Below are 27,291 nucleotides of genomic sequence, written 5' to 3' on the forward strand. Positions count from 1 at the left end.
AGAAAACAAATTAACAATATATTATCTGCCTTTGAATCCGATAGCCACATTTATATGATTTTAACGACATTTCTGTTTTTCGTGTGTATTCCATATTGGATCTGAGTGATTTATTTTACATGTATCTCTTTTTTGGAGCAGATTGTGCAGAGATTTTCAACAGTGGGCATCGACGGAGTGGATTTTATAAGATTAAACCTCTTCGGAACCCCAGTGCCTTCCAAGCCTTCTGTGACATGTCCGAAGGAGGGGGCTGGACTGTGCTTCAGAGACGCTCGGATGGCAGCCAATCCTTCGACAGGTGGGTGCGGGGATTGTAATGTGTGAACCAGGTCTGATGGGCACCAGAAAATCATACTAAGATGGATGGGGCTTTTAATTACATTTACTGGCAGTTCAGGTGCCAACGATCTAATAATGTTCTGCTTCAAACATATTTATTTGAGATCTTTATTTTACCATTGTCTTTGTTGTATTTGTTTTATTTACATACATATATATTTGGAGTTTCGGGTTTTCTATTTCAGAGAGTGTAATTATAAGAAGATTAGTGCTAGGGACTAATTGAATTTACAGGAGTGTACAGTAAGTGCTTCTGGTCGCACTGACCTTTCCTTCTTTGTGACATCCTTGTCTTTACGTGTCCCCGCTCTTTTGTCATTCCTTGACTTGACTTATTATGGTACAATTCTGGTCTAAAGTCCCGACCAATCCCTGCACTGGCGGGTGTCACCTAACACAATGGAGAGAGTGACGCCTGCATTCAGGCCTCCTGGGTCACCTCTAGATCCGATCTGTCCGGCGCTACCATTGAATGCTGCGTCATTCACGCTCTCGCCGCTCTGGGAGATTGATGGTACAGTCCTGGCGTCTTTGTTTGCCTCACCCCTGACATAACTGCGTGGACGGCTGGCCAGCAAGCGATAAGGAGAACACAATAACAACCACTCCCCCCCATTAAAATGATCCTTTAAGTTTGGTATGAGCGATAACTGTAGGAGTGAAGATAGCAGGAGGCCGAGACTCGTCGATCAGTAAATCACTCCGCTTTTGTTAAGAGCATGCAAAACAGTGCTTGTGTCCTCCTTTGGGAAAGCAAAGTCACAAGACTATAAAGACATTTATTATAAGAGCAGTATTGATATGACATTATCTATGATACGTCTACGTCGAGGTTAAGTAGGCAGTAAAATGCAACAACTTGTTTTTAGGGCGAGGCCTCCGCCCACGTAAGTGGGAGGAGTTTCGAGATCCTAATGTTAAAGAAGAGAAAAAAAAAGTATCTCCTAGGGCTTTGGCGAGACAAATTCCACACATTCCTTAGTGTGTTCTGTCATCTGGCCAGTGATTCGTCTTCGTTGTGGTGTCGTTTTAATAGGCTTGAAGTGATAGGGTAAATGTAGTTTCCGTCCGCCATGTTGGGCATTTTTCGTTCGTGTGCGCGCAAAGAAGTACATTAATTATAATTAGGAGCTGTCAGGGTGCCTCCGTAAGTGAATCTAGATGGCCGGGCGCGTTCACCATTCAGCAGCGCTCAGCGCGCAGCTGCTGCATGCCAGGCCGGGAAAGGGCTTCATTAGCCTCACTCATCCGGCGCTGAGACAGGCCCCCTCCCTCATCTGTATCGGCGAAACAGGACAGATGCAATAAAGAGTGCCTAGGAGCTGGCTAGATGCACCATGGAGCGCTTCGAATTGGGTAACAGATGCCCGTTTCAAAGCAGCCACATGCAACTTAACATACTTACAAGCGGGCGTGTGTGTGTTAGAAACCAACTAATGTTAAACCATGTGTCCGCTATCACTCACTCTCTTCTCTCCACTACTGAACAGACAGAATAAGAGGGCCACTCTGGTCAGTCACTCATGAGTGACACTAAACTCTTCCCACAAGACCTCTGCAAATTATTGCGATCAAGCACTTCCTCACAGATGGTACCCGTTCGGTAAAGCGCTTTGGCGACGCGTCAGAGGCATGAAGCTCTATATAAGCACAATTAACATTACAGTTGCAGAGATATAAAATCGTCAGGTTTCACCCAATAGTTGAGAAAACTACACCATAAATAACAAATTACATGATGTTTGTTATATGTTTTACATAGCAAACATTTTCAGGGCTCGGATTGTGCATGGCTCTAAGAGCCAAGCCAGAGCCTGAGCTTGGCTGTCCCTGTTAACTTGTTTCCTCTCTCACCTCTAACCCCAAAACCCATTTTCAATTTTAAAGACGGTGAAAACAACATTTCGACATGCTGACGTTGAGATTGATGGAGCACTTAACAGGTGCCTTCTCCGTGGCCTCTTCTGCCGTGATTGGGTGGGCCAAAGTTCACATTTGGGTGGGCCTGGCCCCTGCTTTGGCTCCTCGTAACCATGGGCAGAAGGAGACACTGGCTGAAGAACCATTAACTCACTGATGTACTCGACCAGCGTTCAACCCTGTTGCCTCGTGAATATACAAAGATTGCAGCAACATTAACCAACTGAGCTATCTTACCCGGATACGAGGGTGTGATCTGCAAATTAAACACGGAGCTTAGAGAATGTACAGTCGCTCACCTAGGTTTGTCCATTGGATTCTTCCCTGAGACCTGCAGGCTACACCCATACCTCAGCAGCAGGAGCATTAACCCTCAGGACTGTTTTACCAGCTAGTGCGCTTCCATTTGTTTTCGGGCATAGCCGCCTGCGTGTGATGGGACTACGGGCAGTGCAGAGTGCAGAATCAGAGTGCAGAATCAGAGTGCAGAATCAGAGTGCAGTTTGAGAGTGCAGAGTGCAGATTGAGAGTGGAGAGTGCAGTTTGAGAGTGCAGTTTGAGAGTGCAGATTGAGAGTGCAGTTTGAGAGTGTAGTTTGAGAGTGCAGTATGAGAGTTGAGAGTGCAGTTTGAGAGTGCAGTTTGAGAGTGCAGATTGAGAGTGCAGTTTGAGAGTGCAGTTTGAGAGTGCAGAGTGCAGTTTGAGAGTGGAGAGTGCAGATTGAGAGTGCAGATTGAGAGTGCAGATTGAGAGTGCAGTTTGAGAGTGCAGTTTGAGAGTGCAGTTTGAGAGTGCAGTTTGAGAGTGCAGTATGAGACTTGAGAGTGCAGATTGAGAGTGCAGATTGAGAGTGCAGATTGAGAGTGCAGAATCAGAGTGCAGAGTGCAGATTGCAGTTTGAGAGTGCAGTTTGAGAGTGCAGTTTGAGAGTGCAGAGTGCAGTTTGAGAGTGGAGAGTGCAGTTTGAGAGTGCAGATTGAGAGTGCAGATTGAGAGTGCAGATTGAGAGTGCAGATTGAGAGTGCAGATTGAGAGTGCAGTTTGAGAGTGTAGTTTGAGAGTGCAGTATGAGAGTTGAGAGTGCAGTTTGAGAGTGCAGTTTGAGAGTGCAGTATGAGACTTGAGAGTGCAGATTGAGAGTACAGATTGATAGTGCAGATTGAGAGTGCAGAATCAGAGTGCAGAGTGCAGATTGCAGTTTGAGAGTGCAGTTTGAGAGTGCAGAGTGCAGATTGAGAGTGGAGAGTGCAGTTTGAGAGTGCAGATTGAGAGTGCAGTTTGAGAGTGCAGATTGAGAGTGCAGAGTGGCAGTGAGTGCAGACTGAGTGCAGAGTGACAGTGAGTGCAGACTGAGTGCAGAGTGACAGTGAGTGCAGACTGAGTGCAGAGTGACAGTGAGTGCAGAGTGACAGTGAGTGCAGAGTGACAGTGAGTGCAGAGTGACAGTGAGTGCAGAGTGACAGTGAGTGCAGAGTGAGTGCAGAGTGAGTGCAGAGTGACAGCGAGTGCAGAGTGACAGCGAGTGCAGAGTGACAGCGAGTGCAGAGTGACAGTGAGTGCAGAGTGACAGTGAGTGCAGAGTGACAGTGAGTGCAGAGTGACAGTGAGTGCAGAGTGAGTGCAGAGTGAGTGCAGAGTGAGTGCAGAGTGACAGCCAGTGCAGAGTGACAGCCAGTGCAGAGTGACAGCGAGTGCAGAGTGACAGCGAGTGCAGAGTGACAGCGAGTGCAGAGTGACAGAGAGTGCAGAGTGACAGTGAGTGCAGAGTGACAGTGAGTGCAGAGTGACAGCGAGTGCAGAGTGACAGTGAGTGCAGAGTGACAGTGAGTGCAGAGTGACAGTGAGTGCAGAGTGACAGTGAGTGCAGAGTAACAGTGAGTGCAGAGTGACAGTGAGTGCAGAGTGACAGTGAGTGCAGAGTGAGTGCAGAGTGAGTGCAGAGTGACAGCGAGTGCAGAGTGACAGCGAGTGCAGAGTGACAGTGAGTGCAGAGTGACAGTGAGTGCAGAGTGACAGCGAGTGCAGAGTGACAGCGAGTGCAGAGTGACAGTGAGTGCAGAGTGACAGTGAGTGCAGAGTGACAGTGAGTGCAGAGTGACAGTGAGTGCAGAGTGACAGTGAGTGCAGAGTGAGTGCAGAGTGACAGCGAGTGCAGAGTGACAGCGAGTGCAGAGTGACAGCGAGTGCAGAGTGACAGCGAGTGCAGAGTGACAGCAGAGTGACAGTGAGTGCAGAGTGACAGTGAGTGCAGAGTGACAGTGAGTGCAGAGTGACAGTGAGTGCAGAGTGACTGTAGAGTGAGTGCAGAGTGAGTGCAGAGTGACAGCAGAGTGACAGTGAGTGCAGAGGGACAGCAGAGTGACAGTGAGTGCAGAGTGACAGCAGAGTGACAGTGAGTGCAGAGTGACAGTGAGGGCAGAGTGACAGTGAGGGCAGAGTGACAGTGAGGGCAGAGTGACAGTGAGGGCAGAGTGACAGTGAGGGCAGAGTGACAGTGAGGGCAGAGTGACAGTGAGTGCAGAGTGACAGTGAGTGCAGAGTGACAGTGAGTGCAGAGTGACAGTGAGTGCAGAGTGACAGTAGAGTGCAGAGTGACAGCAGAGTGACAGTGAGTGCAGAGTGACAGTGAGTGCAGAGTGACAGTGAGTGCAGAGTGACAGTGAGTGCAGAGTGACAGCAGAGTGACAGTGAGTGCAGAGTGACAGTGAGTGCAGAGTGACAGCAGAGTGACAGTGAGTGCAGAGTGACAGTGAGTGCAGAGTGACAACAGAGTGACAGTGAGTGCAGAGTGACAGTGAGTGCAGAGTGACAGCAGAGTGACAGTGAGTGCAGAGTGACAGTGAGTGCAGAGTGACAGCAGAGAGCAGAGTGACTGCAGAGTGACAGTGAGTGCAGAGTGACAGTGAGTGCAGAGTGACAGTGAGTGCAGAGTGACAGTGAGGGCAGAGTGACAGTGAGTGCAGAGTGACAGTGAGGGCAGAGTGACAGTGAAGGCAGAGTGACAGTGAGGGCAGAGTGACAGTGAGGGCAGAGTGACAGTGAGGGCAGAGTGACAATGAGTGCAGAGTGACAGTGAGTGCAGAGTGACAGTGAGTGCAGAGTGACAGTGAGTGCAGAGTGACAGTGAGTGCAGAGTGACAGCAGAGTGACAGTGAGTGCAGAGTGACAGTGAGTGCAGAGTGACAGTGAGTGCAGAGTGACAGCAGAGTGACAGTGAGGGCAGAGTGACAGCAGAGTGACAGTGAGTGCAGAGTGACAGTGAGTGCAGAGTGACAGTGAGTGCAGAGTGACAGTGAGTGCAGAGTGACAGCAGAGTGACAGTGAGTGCAGAGTGACAGTGAGTGCAGAGTGACAGCAGAGTGACAGTGAGTGCAGAGTGACAGTGAGTGCAGAGTGACAGTGAGTGCAGAGTGACAGTGAGTGCAGAGTGACTGTAGAGTGAGTGCAGAGTGAGTGCAGAGTGACAGTGAGTGCAGAGTGACAGTGAGTGCAGAGTGACAGTGAGTGCAGAGTGACAGCAGAGTGACAGTGAGTGCAGAGTGACAGCAGAGTGACAGTGAGTGCAGAGTGACAGTGAGTGCAGAGTGAGTGCAGAGTGACAGTGAGTGCAGAGTGACAGTGAGTGCAGAGTGACAGCAGAGTGACAGTGAGTGCAGAGTGACAGTGAGTGCAGAGTGACAGCAGAGTGACAGTGAGTGCAGAGTGACTGTAGAGTGACAGTGAGTGCAGAGTGACAGTGAGTGCAGAGTGACAGTGAGTGCAGAGTGACAGTGAGTGCAGAGTGACAGTGAGTGCAGAGTGACAGCAGAGTGACAGTGAGTGCAGAGTGACAGCAGAGTGACAGCGAGTGCAGAGTGACAGCGAGTGCAGAGTGACAGCAGAGTGACAGTGAGTGCAGAGTGACAGTGAGTGCAGAGTGACAGCAGAGTGACAGTGAGTGCAGAGTGACAGCAGAGTGACAGTGAGTGCAGAGTGACAGTGAGTGCAGAGTGACAGCAGAGTGACAGTGAGTGCAGAGTGACAGTGAGTGCAGAGTGACAGTGAGTGCAGAGTGACAGTGAGTGCAGAGTGACAGTGAGTGCAGAGTGACAGTGAGGGCAGAGTGACAGTGAGGGCAGAGTGACAGTGAGGGCAGAGTGACTGTAGAGTGAGTGCAGAGTGACAGTGAGTGCAGAGTGAGTGCAGAGTGACAGTGAGTGCAGAGTGAGTGCAGAGTGACAGTGAGTGCAGAGGGAGTGCAGAGTGACAGTGAGGGCAGAGTGACAGTGAGGGCAGAGTGACAGTGAGGGCAGAGTGACAGTGAGTGCAGAGTGACAGTGAGGGCAGAGTGACTGTAGAGTGCAGAGTGACTGTAGAGTGCAGAGTGACTGTAGAGTGCAGAGTGACTGTAGAGTGCAGAGTGACAGTGAGTGCAGAGTGACAGTGAGTGCAGAGTGACTGTAGAGTGCAGAGTGACAGTGAGTGCAGAGTGACTGTAGAGTGCAGAGTGACTGTAGAGTGCAGAGTGACAGTGAGTGCAGAGTGACTGTAGAGTGCAGAGTGACAGTGAGTGCAGAGTGACAGTGAGTGCAGAGTGACAGTGAGTGCAGAGTGACAGTGAGTGCAGAGTGACAATGAGTGCAGAGTGACAGTGATTGCAGAGTGACAGCAGAGTGACAGTGAGTGCAGAGTGACTGTAGAGTGAGTGCAGAGTGAGTGCAGAGTGACAGTGAGTGCAGAGTGACAGTGAGTGCAGAGTGACAGTGAGTGCAGAGTGACAGTGAGTGCAGAGTGACAGTGAGTGCAGAGTGACAATGAGTGCAGAGTGACTGTAGAGTGAGTGCAGAGTGAGTGCAGAGTGACAGTGAGTGCAGAGTGACAGTGAGTGCAGAGTGACAGTGAGTGCAGAGTGACAGTGAGTGCAGAGTGACAATGAGTGCAGAGTGACAGTGATTGCAGAGTGACAGCAGAGTGACAGTGACTGCAGAGTGACAGTGACTGCAGAGTGACAGTGACTGCAGAGTGACAGTGAGTGCAGAGTGACAATGAGTGACAGTGAGTGCAGAGTGACAGTGAGTGCAGAGTGACAGTGAGTGCAGAGTGACAGTGAGTGCAGAGGGACAGTGAGTGCAGAGTGACAGTGATGGCAGAGTGACAGTGAGGGCAGAGTGACAGTGAGGGCAGAGTGACTGTAGAGTGAGTGCAGAGTGACAGTGAGTGCAGAGTGAGTGCAGAGTGACAGTGAGTGCAGAGTGAGGGCAGAGTGACAGTGAGTGCAGAGTGAGTGCAGAGTGACAGTGAGTGCAGAGTGAGTGCAGAGTGACAGTGAGTGCAGAGTGACAGTGAGTGCAGAGTGACAGTGAGGGCAGAGTGACAGTGAGTGCAGAGTGACAGTGAGGGCAGAGTGACAGTGAGTGCAGAGTGACAGTGAGTGCAGAGTGACAGTGAGGGCAGAGTGACAGTGAGGGCAGAGTGACAGTGAGGGCAGAGTGACAGTGAGGACAGAGTGACAGTGAGGGCAGAGTGACTGTAGAGTGAGTGCAGAGTGACAGTGAGTGCAGAGTGAGTGCAGAGTGACAGTGAGTGCAGAGTGAGGGCAGAGTGACAGTGAGTGCAGAGTGAGTGCAGAGTGACAGTGAGTGCAGAGTGAGTGCAGAGTGACAGTGAGTGCAGAGTGACAGTGAGTGCAGAGTGACAGTGAGTGCAGAGTGACAGCAGAGTGACAGTGAGTGCAGAGTGACAGTGAGTGCAGAGTGACAGCAGAGTGACAGCGAGTGCAGAGTGACAGCGAGTGCAGAGTGACAGCGAGTGCAGAGTGACAGTGAGTGCAGAGTGACAGTGAGTGCAGAGTGACAGTGAGTGCAGAGTGACAGTGAGGGCAGAGTGACAGTGAGGGCAGAGTGACAGTGAGGGCAGATTGACAGTGAGGGCAGAGTGACAGCAGAGTGACAGTGAGTGCAGAGTGACAGTGAGTGCAGAGTGACAGCAGAGTGACAGTGAGTGCAGAGTGACAGTGAGTGCAGAGTGACAGCAGAGTGACAGTGAGTGCAGAGTGACAGTGAGTGCAGAGTGAGTGCAGAGTGACAGTGAGTGCAGAGTGACAGTGAGTGCAGAGTGACAGCAGAGTGACAGTGAGTGCAGAGTGACAGTGAGTGCAGAGTGACAGCAGAGTGACAGTGAGGGCAGAGTGACAGTGAGTGCAGAGTGACAGTGAGTGCAGAGTGACAGTGAGTGCAGAGTGACAGTGAGTGCAGAGTGACAGCAGAGTGACAGTGGGTGCAGAGTGACAGTGAGTGCAGAGTGACAGCAGAGTGACAGTGAGTGCAGAGTGACAGTGAGTGCAGAGTGACAGTGAGTGCAGAGTGACAGTGAGTGCAGAGTGACAGTGAGTGCAGAGTGACAGTGAGTGCAGAGTGACAGCAGAGTGACAGTGGGTGCAGAGTGACAGTGAGTGCAGAGTGACAGCAGAGTGACAGTGAGTGCAGAGTGACAGTGAGTGCAGAGTGACAGTGAGTGCAGAGTGACAGTGAGTGCAGAGTGACAGTGAGTGCAGAGTGAGTGCAGAGTGAGTGCAGAGTGAGTGCAGAGTGACAGCGAGTGCAGAGTGACAGCGAGTGCAGAGTGACAGCGAGTGCAGAGTGACAGTGAGTGCAGAGTGACAGCGAGTGCAGAGTGACAGCGAGTGCAGAGTGACAGCGAGTGCAGAGTGACAGTGAGTGCAGAGTGACAGTGAGTGCAGAGTGACAGTGAGTGCAGAGTGACAGTGAGTGCAGAGTGAGTGCAGAGTGAGTGCAGAGTGAGTGCAGAGTGACAGCGAGTGCAGAGTGACAGTGAGTGCAGAGTGACAGTGAGTGCAGAGTGACAGTGAGTGCAGAGTGACAGTGAGTGCAGAGTGAGTGCAGAGTGAGTGCAGAATGACAGCGAGTGCAGAGTGACAGCGAGTGCAGAGTGACAGCGAGTGCAGAGTGACAGCAGAGTGACAGTGAGTGCAGAGTGACAGTGAGTGCAGAGTGACAGTGAGTGCAGAGTGACAGTGAGTGCAGAGTGACAGTGAGGGCAGAGTGACAGTGAGGGCAGAGTGACAGTGAGGGCAGAGTGACAATGAGTGCAGAGTGACAGTGAGTGGAGAGTGACAGTGAGTGCAGAGTGACAGTGAGTGCAGAGTGACAGTGAGTGCAGAGTGAGTGCAGAGTGAGTGCAGAGTGACAGCGAGTGCAGAGTGACAGCGAGTGCAGAGTGACAGCGAGTGCAGAGTGACAGCGAGTGCAGAGTGACAGTGAGTGCAGAGTGACAGTGAGTGCAGAGTGACAGTGAGTGCAGAGTGACAGTGAGTGCAGAGTGACAGCGAGTGCAGAGTGACAGCGAGTGCAGAGTGACAGCGAGTGCAGAGTGACAGCGAGTGCAGAGTGACAGCAGAGTGACAGTGAGTGCAGAGTGACAGTGAGTGCAGAGTGACAGTGAGTGCAGAGTGACTGTAGAGTGAGTGCAGAGTGACTGTAGAGTGAGTGCAGAGTGAGTGCAGAGTGACAGCAGAGTGACAGCGAGTGCAGAGTGACAGCGAGTGCAGAGTGACAGCGAGTGCAGAGTGACAGCGAGTGCAGAGTGACAGCGAGTGCAGAGTGACAGCAGAGTGACAGTGAGTGCAGAGTGACAGTGAGTGCAGAGTGACAGTGAGTGCAGAGTGACTGTAGAGTGAGTGCAGAGTGACTGTAGAGTGAGTGCAGAGTGAGTGCAGAGTGACAGCAGAGTGACAGTGAGTGCAGAGTGACAGCAGAGTGACAGTGAGTGCAGAGTGACAGCAGAGTGACAGTGAGTGCAGAGTGACAGCAGAGTGACAGTGAGTGCCGAGTGACAGTGAGTGCAGAGTGACAGTGAGTGCAGAGTGACAGTGAGTGCAGAGTGACAGCAGAGTGACAGTGAGTGCAGAGTGACAGTGAGTGCAGAGTGACAGCAGAGTGACAGTGAGTGCAGAGTGACAGTGAGTGCAGAGTGACAGTGAGTGCAGAGTGACAGTGAGTGCAGAGTGAGTGCAGAGTGACAGTGAGTGCAGAGTGACAGTGAGTGCAGAGTGACAGTGAGTGCAGAGTGACAGTGAGTGCAGAGTGACGCAGAGTGACAGTGAGTGCAGAGTGACAGTGAGTGCAGAGTGACAGTGAGTGCAGAGTGACAGTGAGTGCAGAGTGACAGTGAGTGCAGAGTGACTGTAGAGTGAGTGCAGAGTGAGTGCAGAGTGACAGTGAGTGCAGAGTGACAGCAGAGTGACAGTGAGTGCAGAGTGACAGTGAGTGCAGAGTGACAGCAGAGTGACAGTGAGTGCAGAGTGACAGCAGAGTGACAGTGAGTGCCGAGTGACAGTGAGTGCAGAGTGACAGTGAGTGCAGAGTGACAGTGAGTGCAGAGTGACAGCAGAGTGACAGTGAGTGCAGAGTGACAGTGAGTGCAGAGTGACAGCAGAGTGACAGTGAGTGCAGAGTGACAGTGAGTGCAGAGTGACAGTGAGTGCAGAGTGACAGTGAGTGCAGAGTGAGTGCAGAGTGACAGTGAGTGCAGAGTGACAGTGAGTGCAGAGTGACAGTGAGTGCAGAGTGACGCAGAGTGACAGTGAGTGCAGAGTGACAGTGAGTGCAGAGTGACAGTGAGTGCAGAGTGACAGTGAGTGCAGAGTGACAGTGAGTGCAGAGTGACAGTGAGTGCAGAGTGACTGTAGAGTGAGTGCAGAGTGAGTGCAGAGTGACAGTGAGTGCAGAGTGACAGCAGAGTGACAGTGAGTGCAGAGTGACAGTGAGTGCAGAGTGACAGCAGAGTGACAGTGAGTGCAGAGTGACAGCAGAGTGACAGTGAGTGCAGAGTGACAGTGAGTGCAGAGTGACAGCAGAGTGACAGTGAGTGTAGAGTGACAGCAGAGTGACAGTGAGTGCAGAGTGACAGTGAGTGCAGAGTGACAGCAGAGTGACAGTGAGTGCAGAGTGACAGAAGAGTGACAGTGAGTGCAGAGTGACAGTGAGTGCAGAGTGACAGCAGAGTGACAGTGAGTGCAGAGTGACAGTGAGTGCAGAGTGACAGTGAGTGCAGAGTGACAGTGACAGCAGAGTGACAGCAGAGTGACAGTGAGTGCAGAGTGACAGTGAGTGCAGAGTGACAGCAGAGTGACAGTGAGTGCAGAGTGACAGTGAGTGCAGAGTGACAGTGAGTGCAGAGTGACAGCAGAGTGACAGTGAGTGCAGAGTGACAGTGAGTGCAGAGTGACAGCAGAGTGCAGAGTGACTGCAGAGTGACAGTGAGGGCAGAGTGACAGTGAGGGCAGAGTGACAGTGAGGGCAGAGTGACAGTGAGTGCAGAGTGACAGTGAGTGCAGAGTGACAGTGAGTGCAGAGTGACAGTGAGTGCAGAGTGACAGTAGAGTGCAGAGTGACAGCAGAGTGACAGTGAGTGCAGAGTGACAGTGAGTGCAGAGTGACAGTGAGTGCAGAGTGACAGTGAGTGCAGAGTGACAGTGAGTGCAGAGTGAGTGCAGAGTGAGTGCAGAGTGACAGCGAGTGCAGAGTGACAGCGAGTGCAGAGTGACAGCGAGTGCAGAGTGACAGCGAGTGCAGAGTGACAGCGAGTGCAGAGTGACAGCAGAGTGACAGTGAGTGCAGAGTGACAGTGAGTGCAGAGTGACAGTGAGTGCAGAGTGACAGTGAGTGCAGAGTGACAGTGAGTGCAGAGTGACAGTGAGGGCAGAGTGACAGTGAGGGCAGAGTGACAGTGAGGGCAGAGTGACAGTGAGTGCAGAGTGACAGTGAGTGCAGAGTGACAGTGAGTGCAGAGTGACAGTGAGTGCAGAGTGACAGTGAGTGCAGAGTGACAGTGAGTGCAGAGTGAGTGCAGAGTGAGTGCAGAGTGACAGCGAGTGCAGAGTGACAGCGAGTGCAGAGTGACAGCGAGTGCAGAGTGACAGTGAGTGCAGAGTGACAGTGAGTGCAGAGTGACAGTGAGTGCAGAGTGACAGTGAGTGCAGAGTGACAGTGAGTGCAGAGTGAGTGCAGAGTGAGTGCAGAGTGACAGCAAGTGCAGAGTGACAGCGAGTGCAGAGTGACAGCGAGTGCAGAGTGACAGCGAGTGCAGAGTGACAGCGAGTGCAGAGTGACAGCAGAGTGACAGTGAGTGCAGAGTGACAGTGAGTGCAAAGTGACAGTGAGTGCAGAGTGACTGTAGAGTGAGTGCAGAGTGAGTGCAGAGTGACAGCAGAGTGACAGTGAGTGCAGAGTGACAGTGAGTGCAGAGTGACAGCAGAGTGACAGTGAGTGTAGAGTGACAGCAGAGTGACAGTGAGTGCAGAGTGACAGTGAGTGCAGAGTGACAGCAGAGTGACAGTGAGTGCAGAGTGACAGAAGAGTGACAGTGAGTGCAGAGTGACAGTGAGTGCAGAGTGACAGCAGAGTGACAGTGAGTGCAGAGTGACAGTGAGTGCAGAGTGACAGTGAGTGCAGAGTGACAGTGACAGCAGAGTGACAGCAGAGTGACAGTGAGTGCAGAGTGACAGTGAGTGCAGAGTGACAGCAGAGTGACAGTGAGTGCAGAGTGACAGTGAGTGCAGAGTGACAGTGAGTGCAGAGTGACAGCAGAGTGACAGTGAGTGCAGAGTGACAGTGAGTGCAGAGTGACAGCAGAGTGCAGAGTGACTGCAGAGTGACAGTGAGGGCAGAGTGACAGTGAGGGCAGAGTGACAGTGAGGGCAGAGTGACAGTGAGGGCAGAGTGACAGTGAGGGCAGAGTGACAGTGAGTGCAGAGTGACAGTGAGTGCAGAGTGACAGTGAGTGCAGAGTGACAGTGAGTGCAGAGTGACAGTAGAGTGCAGAGTGACAGCAGAGTGACAGTGAGTGCAGAGTGACAGTGAGTGCAGAGTGACAGTGAGTGCAGAGTGACAGTGAGTGCAGAGTGACAGTGAGTGCAGAGTGAGTGCAGAGTGAGTGCAGAGTGACAGCGAGTGCAGAGTGACAGCGAGTGCAGAGTGACAGCGAGTGCAGAGTGACAGCGAGTGCAGAGTGACAGCAGAGTGACAGTGAGTGCAGAGTGACAGTGAGTGCAGAGTGACAGTGAGTGCAGAGTGACAGTGAGTGCAGAGTGACAGTGAGTGCAGAGTGACAGTGAGGGCAGAGTGACAGTGAGGGCAGAGTGACAGTGAGGGCAGAGTGTCAGTGAGTGCAGAGTGACAGTGAGTGCAGAGTGACAGTGAGTGCAGAGTGACAGTGAGTGCAGAGTGACAGTGAGTGCAGAGTGAGTGCAGAGTGAGTGCAGAGTGACAGCGAGTGCAGAGTGACAGCGAGTGCAGAGTGACAGCGAGTGCAGAGTGACAGTGAGTGCAGAGTGACAGTGAGTGCAGAGTGACAGTGAGTGCAGAGTGACAGTGAGTGCAGAGTGACAGTGAGTGCAGAGTGAGTGCAGAGTGAGTGCAGAGTGAGTGCAGAGTGACAGCAAGTGCAGAGTGACAGCGAGTGCAGAGTGACAGCGAGTGCAGAGTGACAGCGAGTGCAGAGTGACAGCGAGTGCAGAGTGACAGCAGAGTGACAGTGAGTGCAGATTGACAGTGAGTGCAGAGTGACAGTGAGTGCAGAGTGACTGTAGAGTGAGTGCAGAGTGAGTGCAGAGTGACAGCAGAGTGACAGTGAGTGCAGAGTGACAGCAGAGTGACAGTGAGTGCAGAGTGACAGCAGAGTGACAGTGAGTGCAGAGTGACAGCAGAGTGACAGTGAGTGCAGAGTGACAGTGAGTGCAGAGTGACAGTGAGTGCAGAGTGACAGTGAGTGCAGAGTGACAGCAGAGTGACAGTGAGTGCAGAGTGACAGTGAGTGCAGAGTGACAGTGAGTGCAGAGTGACAGTGAGTGCAGAGTGAGTGCAGAGTGACAGTGAGTGCAGAGTGACAGTGAGTGCAGAGTGACAGTGAGTGCAGAGTGACAGTGAGTGCAGAGTGACAGCAGAGTGACAGTGAGTGCAGAGTGACAGTGAGTGCAGAGTGACAGTGAGTGCAGAGTGACAGTGAGTGCAGAGTGACAGTGAGTGCAGAGTGACAGTGAGTGCAGAGTGACTGTAGAGTGAGTGCAGAGTGAGTGCAGAGTGACAGTGAGTGCAGAGTGACAGCAGAGTGACAGTGAGTGCAGAGTGACAGTGAGTGCAGAGTGACAGCAGAGTGACAGTGAGTGCAGAGTGACAGCAGAGTGACAGTGAGTGCAGAGTGACAGTGAATGCAGAGTGACAGCAGAGTGACAGTGAGTGCAGAGTGACAGCAGAGTGACAGTGAGTGCAGAGTGACAGTGAGTGCAGAGTGACAGCAGAGTGACAGTGAGTGCAGAGTGACAGAAGAGTGACCGTGAGTGCAGAGTCACAGTGAGTGCAGAGTGACAGTGAGTGCAGAGTGACAGTGAGTGCAGAGTGACAGTGAGTGCAGAGTGACAGTGACAGCAGAGTGACAGCAGAGTGACAGTGAGTGCAGAGTGACAGTGAGTGCAGAGTGACAGCAGAGTGACAGTGAGTGCAGAGTGACAGTGAGTGCAGAGTGACAGTGAGTGCAGAGTGACAGCAGAGTGACAGTGAGTGCAGAGTGACAGTGAGTGCAGAGTGACAGCAGAGTGCAGAGTGACTGCAGAGTGACAGTGAGGGCAGAGTGACAGTGAGGGCAGAGTGACAGTGAGGGCAGAGTGACAGTGAGGGCAGAGTGACAGTGAGTGCAGAGTGACAGTGAGTGCAGAGTGACAGTGAGTGCAGAGTGACAGTGAGTGCAGAGTGACAGTAGAGTGACAGTGAGTGCAGAGTGACAGTGAGTGCAGAGTGACAGTGAGTGCAGAGTGACAGTGAGTGCAGAGTGACAGCAGAGTGACAGTGAGTGCAGAGTGACAGTGAGTGCAGAGTGACAGTGAGTGCAGAGTGACAGCAGAGTGACAGTGACAGCAGAGTGACAGCAGAGTGACAGTGAGTGCAGAGTGACAGTGAGTGCAGAGTGACAGCAGAGTGACAGTGAGTGCAGAGTGACAGTGAGTGCAGAGTGACAGTGAGTGCAGAGTGACAGCAGAGTGACAGTGAGTGCAGAGTGACAGTGAGTGCAGAGTGACAGCAGAGTGCAGAGTGACTGCAGAGTGACAGTGAGTGCAGAGTGACAGTGACTGCAGAGTGACAGTGAGTGCAGAGTGACAGTGAGGGCAGAGTGACAGTGAGGGCAGAGTGACAGTGAGGGCAGAGTGACAGTGAGGGCAGAGTGACAATGAGTGCAGAGTGACAGTGAGTGCAGAGTGACAGTGAGTGCAGAGTGACAGTGAGTGCAGAGTGACAGTGAGTGCAGAGTGACAGTAGAGTGCAGAGTGACAGCAGAGTGACAGTGAGTGCAGAGTGACAGTGAGTGCAGAGTGACAGTGAGTGCAGAGTGACAGCAGAGTGACAGTGAGGGCAGAGTGACAGCAGAGTGACAGTGAGTGCAGAGTGACAGTGAGTGCAGAGTGACAGTGAGTGCAGAGTGACAGTGAGTGCAGAGTGACAGCAGAGTGACAGTGAGTGCAGAGTGACAGTGAGTGCAGAGTGACAGCAGAGTGACAGTGAGTGCAGAGTGACAGTGAGTGCAGAGTGACAGTGAGTGCAGAGTGACTGTAGAGTGACTGTAGAGTGAGTGCAGAGTGAGTGCAGAGTGACAGTGAGTGCAGAGTGACAGTGAGTGCAGAGTGACAGTGAGTGCAGAGTGACAGCAGAGTGACAGTGAGTGCAGAGTGACAGCAGAGTGACAGTGAGTGCAGAGTGACAGTGAGTGCAGAGTGAGTGCAGAGTGACAGTGAGTGCAGAGTGACAGTGAGTGCAGAGTGACAGCAGAGTGACAGTGAGTGCAGAGTGACAGTGAGTGCAGAGTGACAGTGAGTGCAGAGTGACAGTGAGTGCAGAGTGACTGTAGAGTGACAGTGAGTGCAGAGTGACAGTGAGTGCAGAGTGACAGCAGAGTGACAGTGAGTGCAGAGTGACAGTGAGTGCAGAGTGACAGCAGAGTGACAGTGAGTGCAGAGTGACAGCAGAGTGACAGTGAGTGCAGAGTGACAGTGAGTGCAGAGTGACAGCAGAGTGACAGTGAGTGTAGAGTGACAGCAGAGTGACAGTGAGTGCAGAGTGACAGTGAGTGCAGAGTGACAGCAGAGTGACAGTGAGTGCAGAGTGACAGAAGAGTGACAGTGAGTGCAGAGTGACAGTGAGTGCAGAGTGACAGCAGAGTGACAGTGAGTGCAGAGTGACAGTGAGTGCAGAGTGACAGTGAGTGCAGAGTGACAGTGACAGCAGAGTGACAGCAGAGTGACAGTGAGTGCAGAGTGACAGTGAGTGCAGAGTGACAGCAGAGTGACAGTGAGTGCAGAGTGACAGTGAGTGCAGAGTGACAGTGAGTGCAGAGTGACAGCAGAGTGACAGTGAGTGCAGAGTGACAGTGAGTGCAGAGTGACAGCAGAGTGCAGAGTGACTGCAGAGTGACAGTGAGGGCAGAGTGACAGTGAGGGCAGAGTGACAGTGAGGGCAGAGTGACAGTGAGTGCAGAGTGACAGTGAGTGCAGAGTGACAGTGAGTGCAGAGTGACAGTGAGTGCAGAGTGACAGTAGAGTGCAGAGTGACAGCAGAGTGACAGTGAGTGCAGAGTGACAGTGAGTGCAGAGTGACAGTGAGTGCAGAGTGACAGTGAGTGCAGAGTGACAGTGAGTGCAGAGTGAGTGCAGAGTGAGTGCAGAGTGACAGCGAGTGCAGAGTGACAGCGAGTGCAGAGTGACAGCGAGTGCAGAGTGACAGCAGAGTGACAGTGAGTGCAGAGTGACAGTGAGTGCAGAGTGACAGTGAGTGCAGAGTGACAGTGAGGGCAGAGTGACAGTGAGGGCAGAGTGACAGTGAGTGCAGAGTGACAGTGAGTGCAGAGTGACAGTGAGTGCAGAGTGATAGTGAGTGCAGAGTGACAGTGAGTGCAGAGTGACAGTGAGTGCAGAGTGAGTGCAGAGTGAGTGCAGAGTGACAGCGAGTGCAGAGTGACAGCGAGTGCAGAGTGACAGCGAGTGCAGAGTGACAGCGAGTGCAGAGTGACAGTGAGTGCAGAGTGACAGTGAGTGCAGAGTGACAGTGAGTGCAGAGTGACAGTGAGTGCAGAGTGACAGTGAGTGCAGAGTGACAGCAGAGTGACAGTGAGTGCAGAGTGACAGCAGAGTGACAGTGAGTGCAGAGTGACAGTGAGTGCAGAGTGACAGCAGAGTGACAGTGAGTTCAGAGTGACAGCAGAGTGACAGTGAGTGCAGAGTGACAGTGAGTGCAGAGTGACAGCAGAGTGACAGTGAGTGCAGAGTGACAGAAGAGTGACAGTGAGTGCAGAGTGACAGTGAGTGCAGAGTGACAGCAGAGTGACAGTGAGTGCAGAGTGACAGTGAGTGCAGAGTGACAGTGAGTGCAGAGTGACAGTGACAGCAGAGTGACAGTGAGTGCAGAGTGACAGTGAGTGCAGAGTGACAGCAGAGTGACAGTGAGTGCAGAGTGACAGTGAGTGCAGAGTGACAGTGAGTGCAGAGTGACAGCAGAGTGACAGTGAGTGCAGAGTGACAGTGAGTGCAGAGTGACAGCAGAGTGCAGAGTGACTGCAGAGTGACAGTGAGGGCAGAGTGACAGTGAGGGCAGAGTGACAGTGAGGGCAGAGTGACAGTGAGGGCAGAGTGACAGTGAGGGCAGAGTGACAGTGAGGGCAGAGTTACAGTGAGTGCAGAGTGACAGTGAGTGCAGAGTGACAGTGAGTGCAGAGTGACAGTAGAGTGCAGAGTGACAGCAGAGTGACAGTGAGTGCAGAGTGACAGTGAGTGCAGAGTGACAGTGAGTGCAGAGTGACAGTGAGTGCAGAGTGACAGCAGAGTGACAGTGAGTGCAGAGTGACAGTGAGTGCAGAGTGACAGTGAGTGCAGAGTGACAGCAGAGTGACAGTGACAGCAGAGTGACAGCAGAGTGACAGTGAGTGCAGAGTGACAGTGAGGGCAGAGTGACAGTGAGGGCAGAGTGACAGTGAGTGCAGAGTGACAGTGAGTGCAGAGTGACAGTGAGTGCAGAGTGACAGTAGAGTGACAGTGAGTGCAGAGTGACAGTGAGTGCAGAGTAACAGTGAGTGCAGAGTGACAGTGAGTGCAGAGTGACAGCAGAGTGACAGCGAGTGCAGAGTGACAGCGAGTGCAGAGTGACAGCGAGTGCAGAGTGACAGCAGAGTGACAGTGAGTGCAGAGTGACAGTGAGTGCAGAGTGACAGTGAGTGCAGAGTGACAGTGAGTGCAGAGTGACAGTGAGTGCAGAGTGACAGTGAGGGCAGAGTGACAGTGAGGGCAGAGTGACAGTGAGTGCAGAGTGACAGTGAGTGCAGAGTGACAGTGAGTGCAGAGTGACAGTGAGTGCAGAGTGACAGTGAGTGCAGAGTGAGTGCAGAGTGAGTGCAGAGTGACAGCGAGTGCAGAGTGACAGCGAGTGCAGAGTGACAGCGAGTGCAGAGTGACAGTGAGTGCAGAGTGACAGTGAGTGCAGAGTGACAGTGAGTGCAGAGTGACAGTGAGTGCAGAGTGACAGTGAGTGCAGAGTGACAGTGAGTGCAGAGTGAGTGCAGAGTGAGTGCAGAGTGAGTGCAGAGTGACAGCAAGTGCAGAGTGACAGCGAGTGCAGAGTGACAGCGAGTGCAGAGTGACAGCGAGTGCAGAGTGACAGCGAGTGCAGAGTGACAGCAGAGTGACAGTGAGTGCAGAGTGACAGTGAGTGCAGAGTGACAGTGAGTGCAGAGTGACTGTAGAGTGAGTGCAGAGTGACAGCAGAGTGACAGTGAGTGCAGAGTGACAGTGCGTGCAGAGTGACAGCAGAGTGACAGTGAGTGTAGAGTGACAGCAGAGTGACAGTGAGTGCAGAGTGACAGTGAGTGCAGAGTGACAGCAGAGTGACAGTGAGTGCAGAGTGACAGAAGAGTGACAGTGAGTGCAGAGTGACAGTGAGTGCAGAGTGACAGCAGAGTGACAGTGAGTGCAGAGTGACAGTGAGTGCAGAGTGACAGTGAGTGCAGAGTGACAGTGACAGCAGAGTGACAGCAGAGTGACAGTGAGTGCAGAGTGACAGTGAGTGCAGAGTGACAGCAGAGTGACAGTGAGTGCAGAGTGACAGTGAGTGCAGAGTGACAGTGAGTGCAGAGTGACAGCAGAGTGACAGTGAGTGCAGAGTGACAGTGAGTGCAGAGTGACAGCAGAGTGCAGAGTGACTGCAGAGTGACAGTGAGGGCAGAGTGACAGTGAGGGCAGAGTGACAGTGAGGGCAGAGTGACAGTGAGTGCAGAGTGACAGTGAGTGCAGAGTGACAGTGAGTGCAGAGTGACAGTGAGTGCAGAGTGACAGTAGAGTGCAGAGTGACAGCAGAGTGACAGTGAGTGCAGAGTGACAGTGAGTGCAGAGTGACAGTGAGTGCAGAGTGACAGTGAGTGCAGAGTGACAGTGAGTGCAGAGTGACAGTGAGTGCAGAGTGAGTGCAGAGTGAGTGCAGAGTGACAGCGAGTGCAGAGTGACAGCGAGTGCAGAGTGACAGCGAGTGCAGAGTGACAGCGAGTGCAGAGTGACAGCAAGTGCAGAGTGACAGCAGAGTGACAGTGAGTGCAGAGTGACAGTGAGTGCAGAGTGACAGTGAGTGCAGAGTGACAGTGAGTGCAGAGTGACAGTGAGGGCAGAGTGACAGTGAGGGCAGAGTGACAGTGAGGGCAGAGTGACAGTGAGGGCAGAGTGACAGTGAGTGCAGAGTGACAGTGAGTGCAGAGTGACAGTGAGTGCAGAGTGAGTGCAGAGTGAGTGCAGAGTGACAGCGAGTGCAGAGTGACAGCGAGTGCAGAGTGACAGCGAGTGCAGAGTGACAGTGAGTGCAGAGTGACAGTGAGTGCAGAGTGACAGTGAGTGCAGAGTGACAGTGAGTGCAGAGTGACAGTGAGTGCAGAGTGAGTGCAGAGTGAGTGCAGAGTGAGTGCAGAGTGACAGCAAGTGCAGAGTGACAGCGAGTGCAGAGTGACAGCGAGTGCAGAGTGACAGCGAGTGCAGAGTGACAGCGAGTGCAGAGTGACAGCAGAGTGACAGTGAGTGCAGAGTGACAGTGAGTGCAGAGTGACTGTAGAGTGAGTGCAGAGTGAGTGCAGAGTGACAGCAGAGTGACAGTGAGTGCAGAGTGACAGCAGAGTGACAGTGAGTGCAGAGTGACAGCAGAGTGACAGTGAGTGCAGAGTGACAGCAGAGTGACAGTGAGTGCAGAGTGACAGTGAGTGCAGAGTGACAGTGAGTGCAGAGTGACAGTGAGTGCAGAGTGACAGCAAAGTGACAGTGAGTGCAGAGTGACAGTGAGTGCAGAGTGACAGTGAGTGCAGAGTGACAGTGAGTGCAGAGTGAGTGCAGAGTGACAGTGAGTGCAGAGTGACAGTGAGTGCAGAGTGACAGTGAGTGCAGAGTGACAGTGAGTGCAGAGTGACAGCAGAGTGACAGTGAGTGCAGAGTGACAGTGAGTGCAGAGTGACAGTGAGTGCAGAGTGACAGTGAGTGCAGAGTGACAGTGAGTGCAGAGTGACTGTAGAGTGAGTGCAGAGTGAGTGCAGAGTGACAGTGAGTGCAGAGTGACAGCAGAGTGACAGTGAGTGCAGAGTGACAGCAGAGTGACAGTGAGTGCAGAGTGACAGCAGAGTGACAGTGAGTGCAGAGTGACAGTGAGTGCAGAGTGACAGCAGAGTGACAGTGAGTGCAGAGTGACAGCAGAGTGACAGTGAGTGCAGAGTGACAGTGAGTGCAGAGTGACAGCAGAGTGACAGTGAGTGCAGAGTGACAGAAGAGTGACAGTGAGTGCAGAGTGACAGTGAGTGCAGAGTGACAGCAGAGTGACAGTGAGTGCAGAGTGACAGTGAGTGCAGAGTGACAGTGAGTGCAGAGTGACAGTGACAGCAGAGTGACAGCAGAGTGACAGTGAGTGCAGAGTGACAGTGAGTGCAGAGTGACAGCAGAGTGACAGTGAGTGCAGAGTGACAGTGAGTGCAGAGTGACAGTGAGTGCAGAGTGACAGCAGAGTGACAGTGAGTGCAGAGTGACAGTGAGTGCAGAGTGACAGCAGAGTGCAGAGTGACTGCAGAGTGACAGTGAGGGCAGAGTGACAGTGAGGGCAGAGTGACAGTGAGGGCAGAGTGACAGTGAGGGCAGAGTGACAGTGAGTGCAGAGTGACAGTGAGTGCAGAGTGACAGTGAGTGCAGAGTGACAGTGAGTGCAGAGTGACAGTAGAGTGACAGTGAGTGCAGAGTGACAGTGAGTGCAGAGTGACAGTGAGTGCAGAGTGACAGTGAGTGCAGAGTGACAGCAGAGTGACAGTGAGTGCAGAGTGACAGTGAGTGCAGAGTGACAGTGAGTGCAGAGTGACAGCAGAGTGACAGTGACAGCAGAGTGACAGCAGAGTGACAGTGAGTGCAGAGTGACAGTGAGTGCAGAGTGACAGCAGAGTGACAGTGAGTGCAGAGTGACAGTGAGTGCAGAGTGACAGTGAGTGCAGAGTGACAGCAGAGTGACAGTGAGTGCAGAGTGACAGTGAGTGCAGAGTGACAGCAGAGTGCAGAGTGACTGCAGAGTGACAGTGAGTGCAGAGTGACAGTGAGGGCAGAGTGACAGTGAGGGCAGAGTGACAGTGAGGGCAGAGTGACAGTGAGGGCAGAGTGACAGTGAGGGCAGAGTGACAGTGAGGGCAGAGTGACAATGAGTGCAGAGTGACAGTGAGTGCAGAGTGACAGTGAGTGCAGAGTGACAGTGAGTGCAGAGTGACAGTGAGTGCAGAGTGACAGTGAGTGCAGAGTGACAGTGAGTGCAGAGTGACAGTAGAGTGCAGAGTGACAGCAGAGTGACAGTGAGTGCAGAGTGACAGTGAGTGCAGAGTGACAGTGAGTGCAGAGTGACAGCAGAGTGACAGTGAGGGCAGAGTGACAGCAGAGTGACAGTGAGTGCAGAGTGACAGTGAGTGCAGAGTGACAGTGAGTGCAGAGTGACAGTGAGTGCAGAGTGACAGCAGAGTGACAGTGAGTGCAGAGTGACAGTGAGTGCAGAGTGACAGCAGAGTGACAGTGAGTGCAGAGTGACAGTGAGTGCAGAGTGACAGTGAGTGCAGAGTGACTGTAGAGTGACTGTAGAGTGAGTGCAGAGTGAGTGCAGAGTGACAGTGAGTGCAGAGTGACAGTGAGTGCAGAGTGACAGTGAGTGCAGAGTGACAGCAGAGTGACAGTGAGTGCAGAGTGACAGCAGAGTGACAGTGAGTGCAGAGTGACAGTGAGTGCAGAGTGAGTGCAGAGTGACAGTGAGTGCAGAGTGACAGTGAGTGCAGAGTGACAGCAGAGTGACAGTGAGTGCAAAGTGACAGTGAGTGCAGAGTGACAGCAGAGTGACAGTGAGTGCAGAGTGACAGTGAGTGCAGAGTGACTGTAGAGTGACAGTGAGTGCAGAGTGACAGTGAGTGCAGAGTGACAGCAGAGTGACAGTGAGTGCAGAGTGACAGTGAGTGCAGAGTGACAGCAGAGTGACAGTGAGTGCAGAGTGACAGCAGAGTGACAGTGAGTGCAGAGTGACAGTGAGTGCAGAGTGACAGCAGAGTGACAGTGAGTGTAGAGTGACAGCAGAGTGACAGTGAGTGCAGAGTGACAGTGAGTGCAGAGTGACAGCAGAGTGACAGTGAGTGCAGAGTGACAGAAGAGTGACAGTGAGTGCAGAGTGACAGTGAGTGCAGAGTGACAGCAGAGTGACAGTGAGTGCAGAGTGACAGTGAGTGCAGAGTGACAGTGAGTGCAGAGTGACAGTGACAGCAGAGTGACAGCAGAGTGACAGTGAGTGCAGAGTGACAGTGAGTGCAGAGTGACAGCAGAGTGACAGTGAGTGCAGAGTGACAGTGAGTGCAGAGTGACAGTGAGTGCAGAGTGACAGCAGAGTGACAGTGAGTGCAGAGTGACAGTGAGTGCAGAGTGACAGCAGAGTGCAGAGTGACTGCAGAGTGACAGTGAGGGCAGAGTGACAGTGAGGGCAGAGTGACAGTGAGGGCAGAGTGACAGTGAGGGCAGAGTGACAGTGAGTGCAGAGTGACAGTGAGTGCAGAGTGACAGTGAGTGCAGAGTGACAGTAGAGTGCAGAGTGACAGCAGAGTGACAGTGAGTGCAGAGTGACAGTGAGTGCAGAGTGACAGTGAGTGCAGAGTGACAGTGAGTGCAGAGTGACAGTGAGTGCAGAGTGAGTGCAGAGTGAGTGCAGAGTGACAGCGAGTGCAGAGTGACAGCGAGTGCAGAGTGACAGCGAGTGCAGAGTGACAGCAGAGTGACAGTGAGTGCAGAGTGACAGTGAGTGCAGAGTGACAGTGAGTGCAGAGTGACAGTGAGGGCAGAGTGACAGTGAGGGCAGAGTGACAGTGAGGGCAGAGTGAGAGTGAGTGCAGAGTGACAGTGAGTGCAGAGTGACAGTGAGTGCAGAGTGATAGTGAGTGCAGAGTGACAGTGAGTGCAGAGTGACAGTGAGTGCAGAGTGAGTGCAGAGTGAGTGCAGAGTGACAGCGAGTGCAGAGTGACAGCGAGTGCAGAGTGACAGTGAGTGCAGAGTGACAGTGAGTGCAGAGTGACAGTGAGTGCAGAGTGACAGCAGAGTGACAGTGAGTGCAGAGTGACAGCAGAGTGACAGTGAGTGCAGAGTGACAGTGAGTGCAGAGTGACAGCAGAGTGACAGTGAGTGCAGAGTGACAGCAGAGTGACAGTGAGTGCAGAGTGACAGTGAGTGCAGAGTGACAGCAGAGTGACAGTGAGTGCAGAGTGACAGAAGAGTGACAGTGAGTGCAGAGTGACAGTGAGTGCAGAGTGACAGCAGAGTGACAGTGAGTGCAGAGTGACAGTGAGTGCAGAGTGACAGTGAGTGCAGAGTGACAGTGACAGCAGAGTGACAGCAGAGTGACAGTGAGTGCAGAGTGACAGTGAGTGCAGAGTGACAGCAGAGTGACAGTGAGTGCAGAGTGACAGTGAGTGCAGAGTGACAGTGAGTGCAGAGTGACAGCAGAGTGACAGTGAGTGCAGAGTGACAGTGAGTGCAGAGTGACAGCAGAGTGCAGAGTGACTGCAGAGTGACAGTGAGGGCAGAGTGACAGTGAGGGCAGAGTGACAGTGAGGGCAGAGTGACAGTGAGGGCAGAGTGACAGTGAGGGCAGAGTGACAGTGAGTGCAGAGTGACAGTGAGTGCAGAGTGACAGTGAGTGCAGAGTGACAGTAGAGTGCAGAGTGACAGCAGAGTGACAGTGAGTGCAGAGTGACAGTGAGTGCAGAGTGACAGTGAGTGCAGAGTGACAGTGAGTGCAGAGTGACAGCAGAGTGACAGTGAGTGCAGAGTGACAGTGAGTGCAGAGTGACAGTGAGTGCAGAGTGACAGCAGAGTGACAGTGACAGCAGAGTGACAGCAGAGTGACAGTGAGTGCAGAGTGACAGTGAGTGCAGAGTGACAGCAGAGTGACAGTGAGTGCAGAGTGACAGTGAGTGCAGAGTGACAGTGAGTGCAGAGTGACAGCAGAGTGACAGTGAGTGCAGAGTGACAGTGAGTGCAGAGTGACAGCAGAGTGCAGAGTGACTGCAGAGTGACAGTGAGTGCAGAGTGACAGTGAGGGCAGAGTGACAGTGAGGGCAGAGTGACAGTGAGGGCAGAGTGACAGTGAGGGCAGAGTGACAGTGAGGGCAGAGTGACAATGAGTGCAGAGTGACAGTGAGTGCAGAGTGACAGTGAGTGCAGAGTGACAGTGAGTGCAGAGTGACAGTGAGTGCAGAGTGACAGTGAGTGCAGAGTGACAGTAGAGTGCAGAGTGACAGCAGAGTGACAGTGAGTGCAGAGTGACAGTGAGTGCAGAGTGACAGTGAGTGCAGAGTGACAGCAGAGTGACAGTGAGGGCAGAGTGACAGCAGAGTGACAGTGAGTGCAGAGTGACAGTGAGTGCAGAGTGACAGTGAGTGCAGAGTGACAGTGAGTGCAGAGTGACAGCAGAGTGACAGTGAGTGCAGAGTGACAGTGAGTGCAGAGTGACAGCAGAGTGACAGTGAGTGCAGAGTGACAGTGAGTGCAGAGTGACAGTGAGTGCAGAGTGACAGTGAGTGCAGAGTGACTGTAGAGTGACTGTAGAGTGAGTGCAGAGTGAGTGCAGAGTGACAGTGAGTGCAGAGTGACAGTGAGTGCAGAGTGACAGTGAGTGCAGAGTGACAGCAGAGTGACAGTGAGTGCAGAGTGACAGCAGAGTGACAGTGAGTGCAGAGTGACAGTGAGTGCAGAGTGAGTGCAGAGTGACAGTGAGTGCAGAGTGACAGTGAGTGCAGAGTGACAGCAGAGTGACAGTGAGTGCAAAGTGACAGTGAGTGCAGAGTGACAGCAGAGTGACAGTGAGTGCAGAGTGACAGTGAGTGCAGAGTGACTGTAGAGTGACAGTGAGTGCAGAGTGACAGTGAGTGCAGAGTGACAGCAGAGTGACAGTGAGTGCAGAGTGACAGTGAGTGCAGAGTGACAGCAGAGTGACAGTGAGTGCAGAGTGACAGCAGAGTGACAGTGAGTGCAGAGTGACAGTGAGTGCAGAGTGACAGCAGAGTGACAGTGAGTGTAGAGTGACAGCAGAGTGACAGTGAGTGCAGAGTGACAGTGAGTGCAGAGTGACAGCAGAGTGACAGTGAGTGCAGAGTGACAGAAGAGTGACAGTGAGTGCAGAGTGACAGTGAGTGCAGAGTGACAGCAGAGTGACAGTGAGTGCAGAGTGACAGTGAGTGCAGAGTGACAGTGAGTGCAGAGTGACAGTGACAGCAGAGTGACAGCAGAGTGACAGTGAGTGCAGAGTGACAGTGAGTGCAGAGTGACAGCAGAGTGACAGTGAGTGCAGAGTGACAGTGAGTGCAGAGTGACAGTGAGTGCAGAGTGACAGCAGAGTGACAGTGAGTGCAGAGTGACAGTGAGTGCAGAGTGACAGCAGAGTGCAGAGTGACTGCAGAGTGACAGTGAGGGCAGAGTGACAGTGAGGGCAGAGTGACAGTGAGGGCAGAGTGACAGTGAGGGCAGAGTGACAGTGAGTGCAGAGTGACAGTGAGTGCAGAGTGACAGTGAGTGCAGAGTGACAGTAGAGTGCAGAGTGACAGCAGAGTGACAGTGAGTGCAGAGTGACAGTGAGTGCAGAGTGACAGTGAGTGCAGAGTGACAGTGAGTGCAGAGTGACAGTGAGTGCAGAGTGAGTGCAGAGTGAGTGCAGAGTGACAGCGAGTGCAGAGTGACAGCGAGTGCAGAGTGACAGCGAGTGCAGAGTGACAGCAGAGTGACAGTGAGTGCAGAGTGACAGTGAGTGCAGAGTGACAGTGAGTGCAGAGTGACAGTGAGGGCAGAGTGACAGTGAGGGCAGAGTGACAGTGAGGGCAGAGTGAGAGTGAGTGCAGAGTGACAGTGAGTGCAGAGTGACAGTGAGTGCAGAGTGATAGTGAGTGCAGAGTGACAGTGAGTGCAGAGTGACAGTGAGTGCAGAGTGAGTGCAGAGTGAGTGCAGAGTGACAGCGAGTGCAGAGTGACAGCGAGTGCAGAGTGACAGTGAGTGCAGAGTGACAGTGAGTGCAGAGTGACAGTGAGTGCAGAGTGACAGCAGAGTGACAGTGAGTGCAGAGTGACAGCAGAGTGACAGTGAGTGCAGAGTGACAGTGAGTGCAGAGTGACAGCAGAGTGACAGTGAGTGCAGAGTGACAGCAGAGTGACAGTGAGTGCAGAGTGACAGTGAGTGCAGAGTGACAGCAGAGTGACAGTGAGTGCAGAGTGACAGAAGAGTGACAGTGAGTGCAGAGTGACAGTGAGTGCAGAGTGACAGCAGAGTGACAGTGAGTGCAGAGTGACAGTGAGTGCAGAGTGACAGTGAGTGCAGAGTGACAGTGACAGCAGAGTGACAGCAGAGTGACAGTGAGTGCAGAGTGACAGTGAGTGCAGAGTGACAGCAGAGTGACAGTGAGTGCAGAGTGACAGTGAGTGCAGAGTGACA

The 27,291-nt window shown here is 52.9% G+C and overlaps 1 protein-coding gene across 2 annotated transcripts in view; it reads left to right on the forward strand.

Moving 5' to 3' along the window:
* Positions 1 to 27,291, forward strand: part of FGL1 (fibrinogen like 1) — a 340,864-nt gene that overhangs the window by 114,568 nt on the left and 199,005 nt on the right. For both annotated transcript variants that reach the window (XM_078678112.1, XM_078678111.1), the window contains one exon: positions 142 to 301. In XM_078678112.1, coding sequence (XP_078534238.1) covers positions 142 to 301 — 160 coding nt within the window. The remainder of the gene's footprint in view (positions 1 to 141; positions 302 to 27,291) is intronic.

Source organism: Lissotriton helveticus, chromosome 2_2, assembly GCF_964261635.1.
Source record: "Lissotriton helveticus chromosome 2_2, aLisHel1.1, whole genome shotgun sequence".
Taxonomy (NCBI): Eukaryota; Metazoa; Chordata; class Amphibia; order Caudata; family Salamandridae; genus Lissotriton; species Lissotriton helveticus.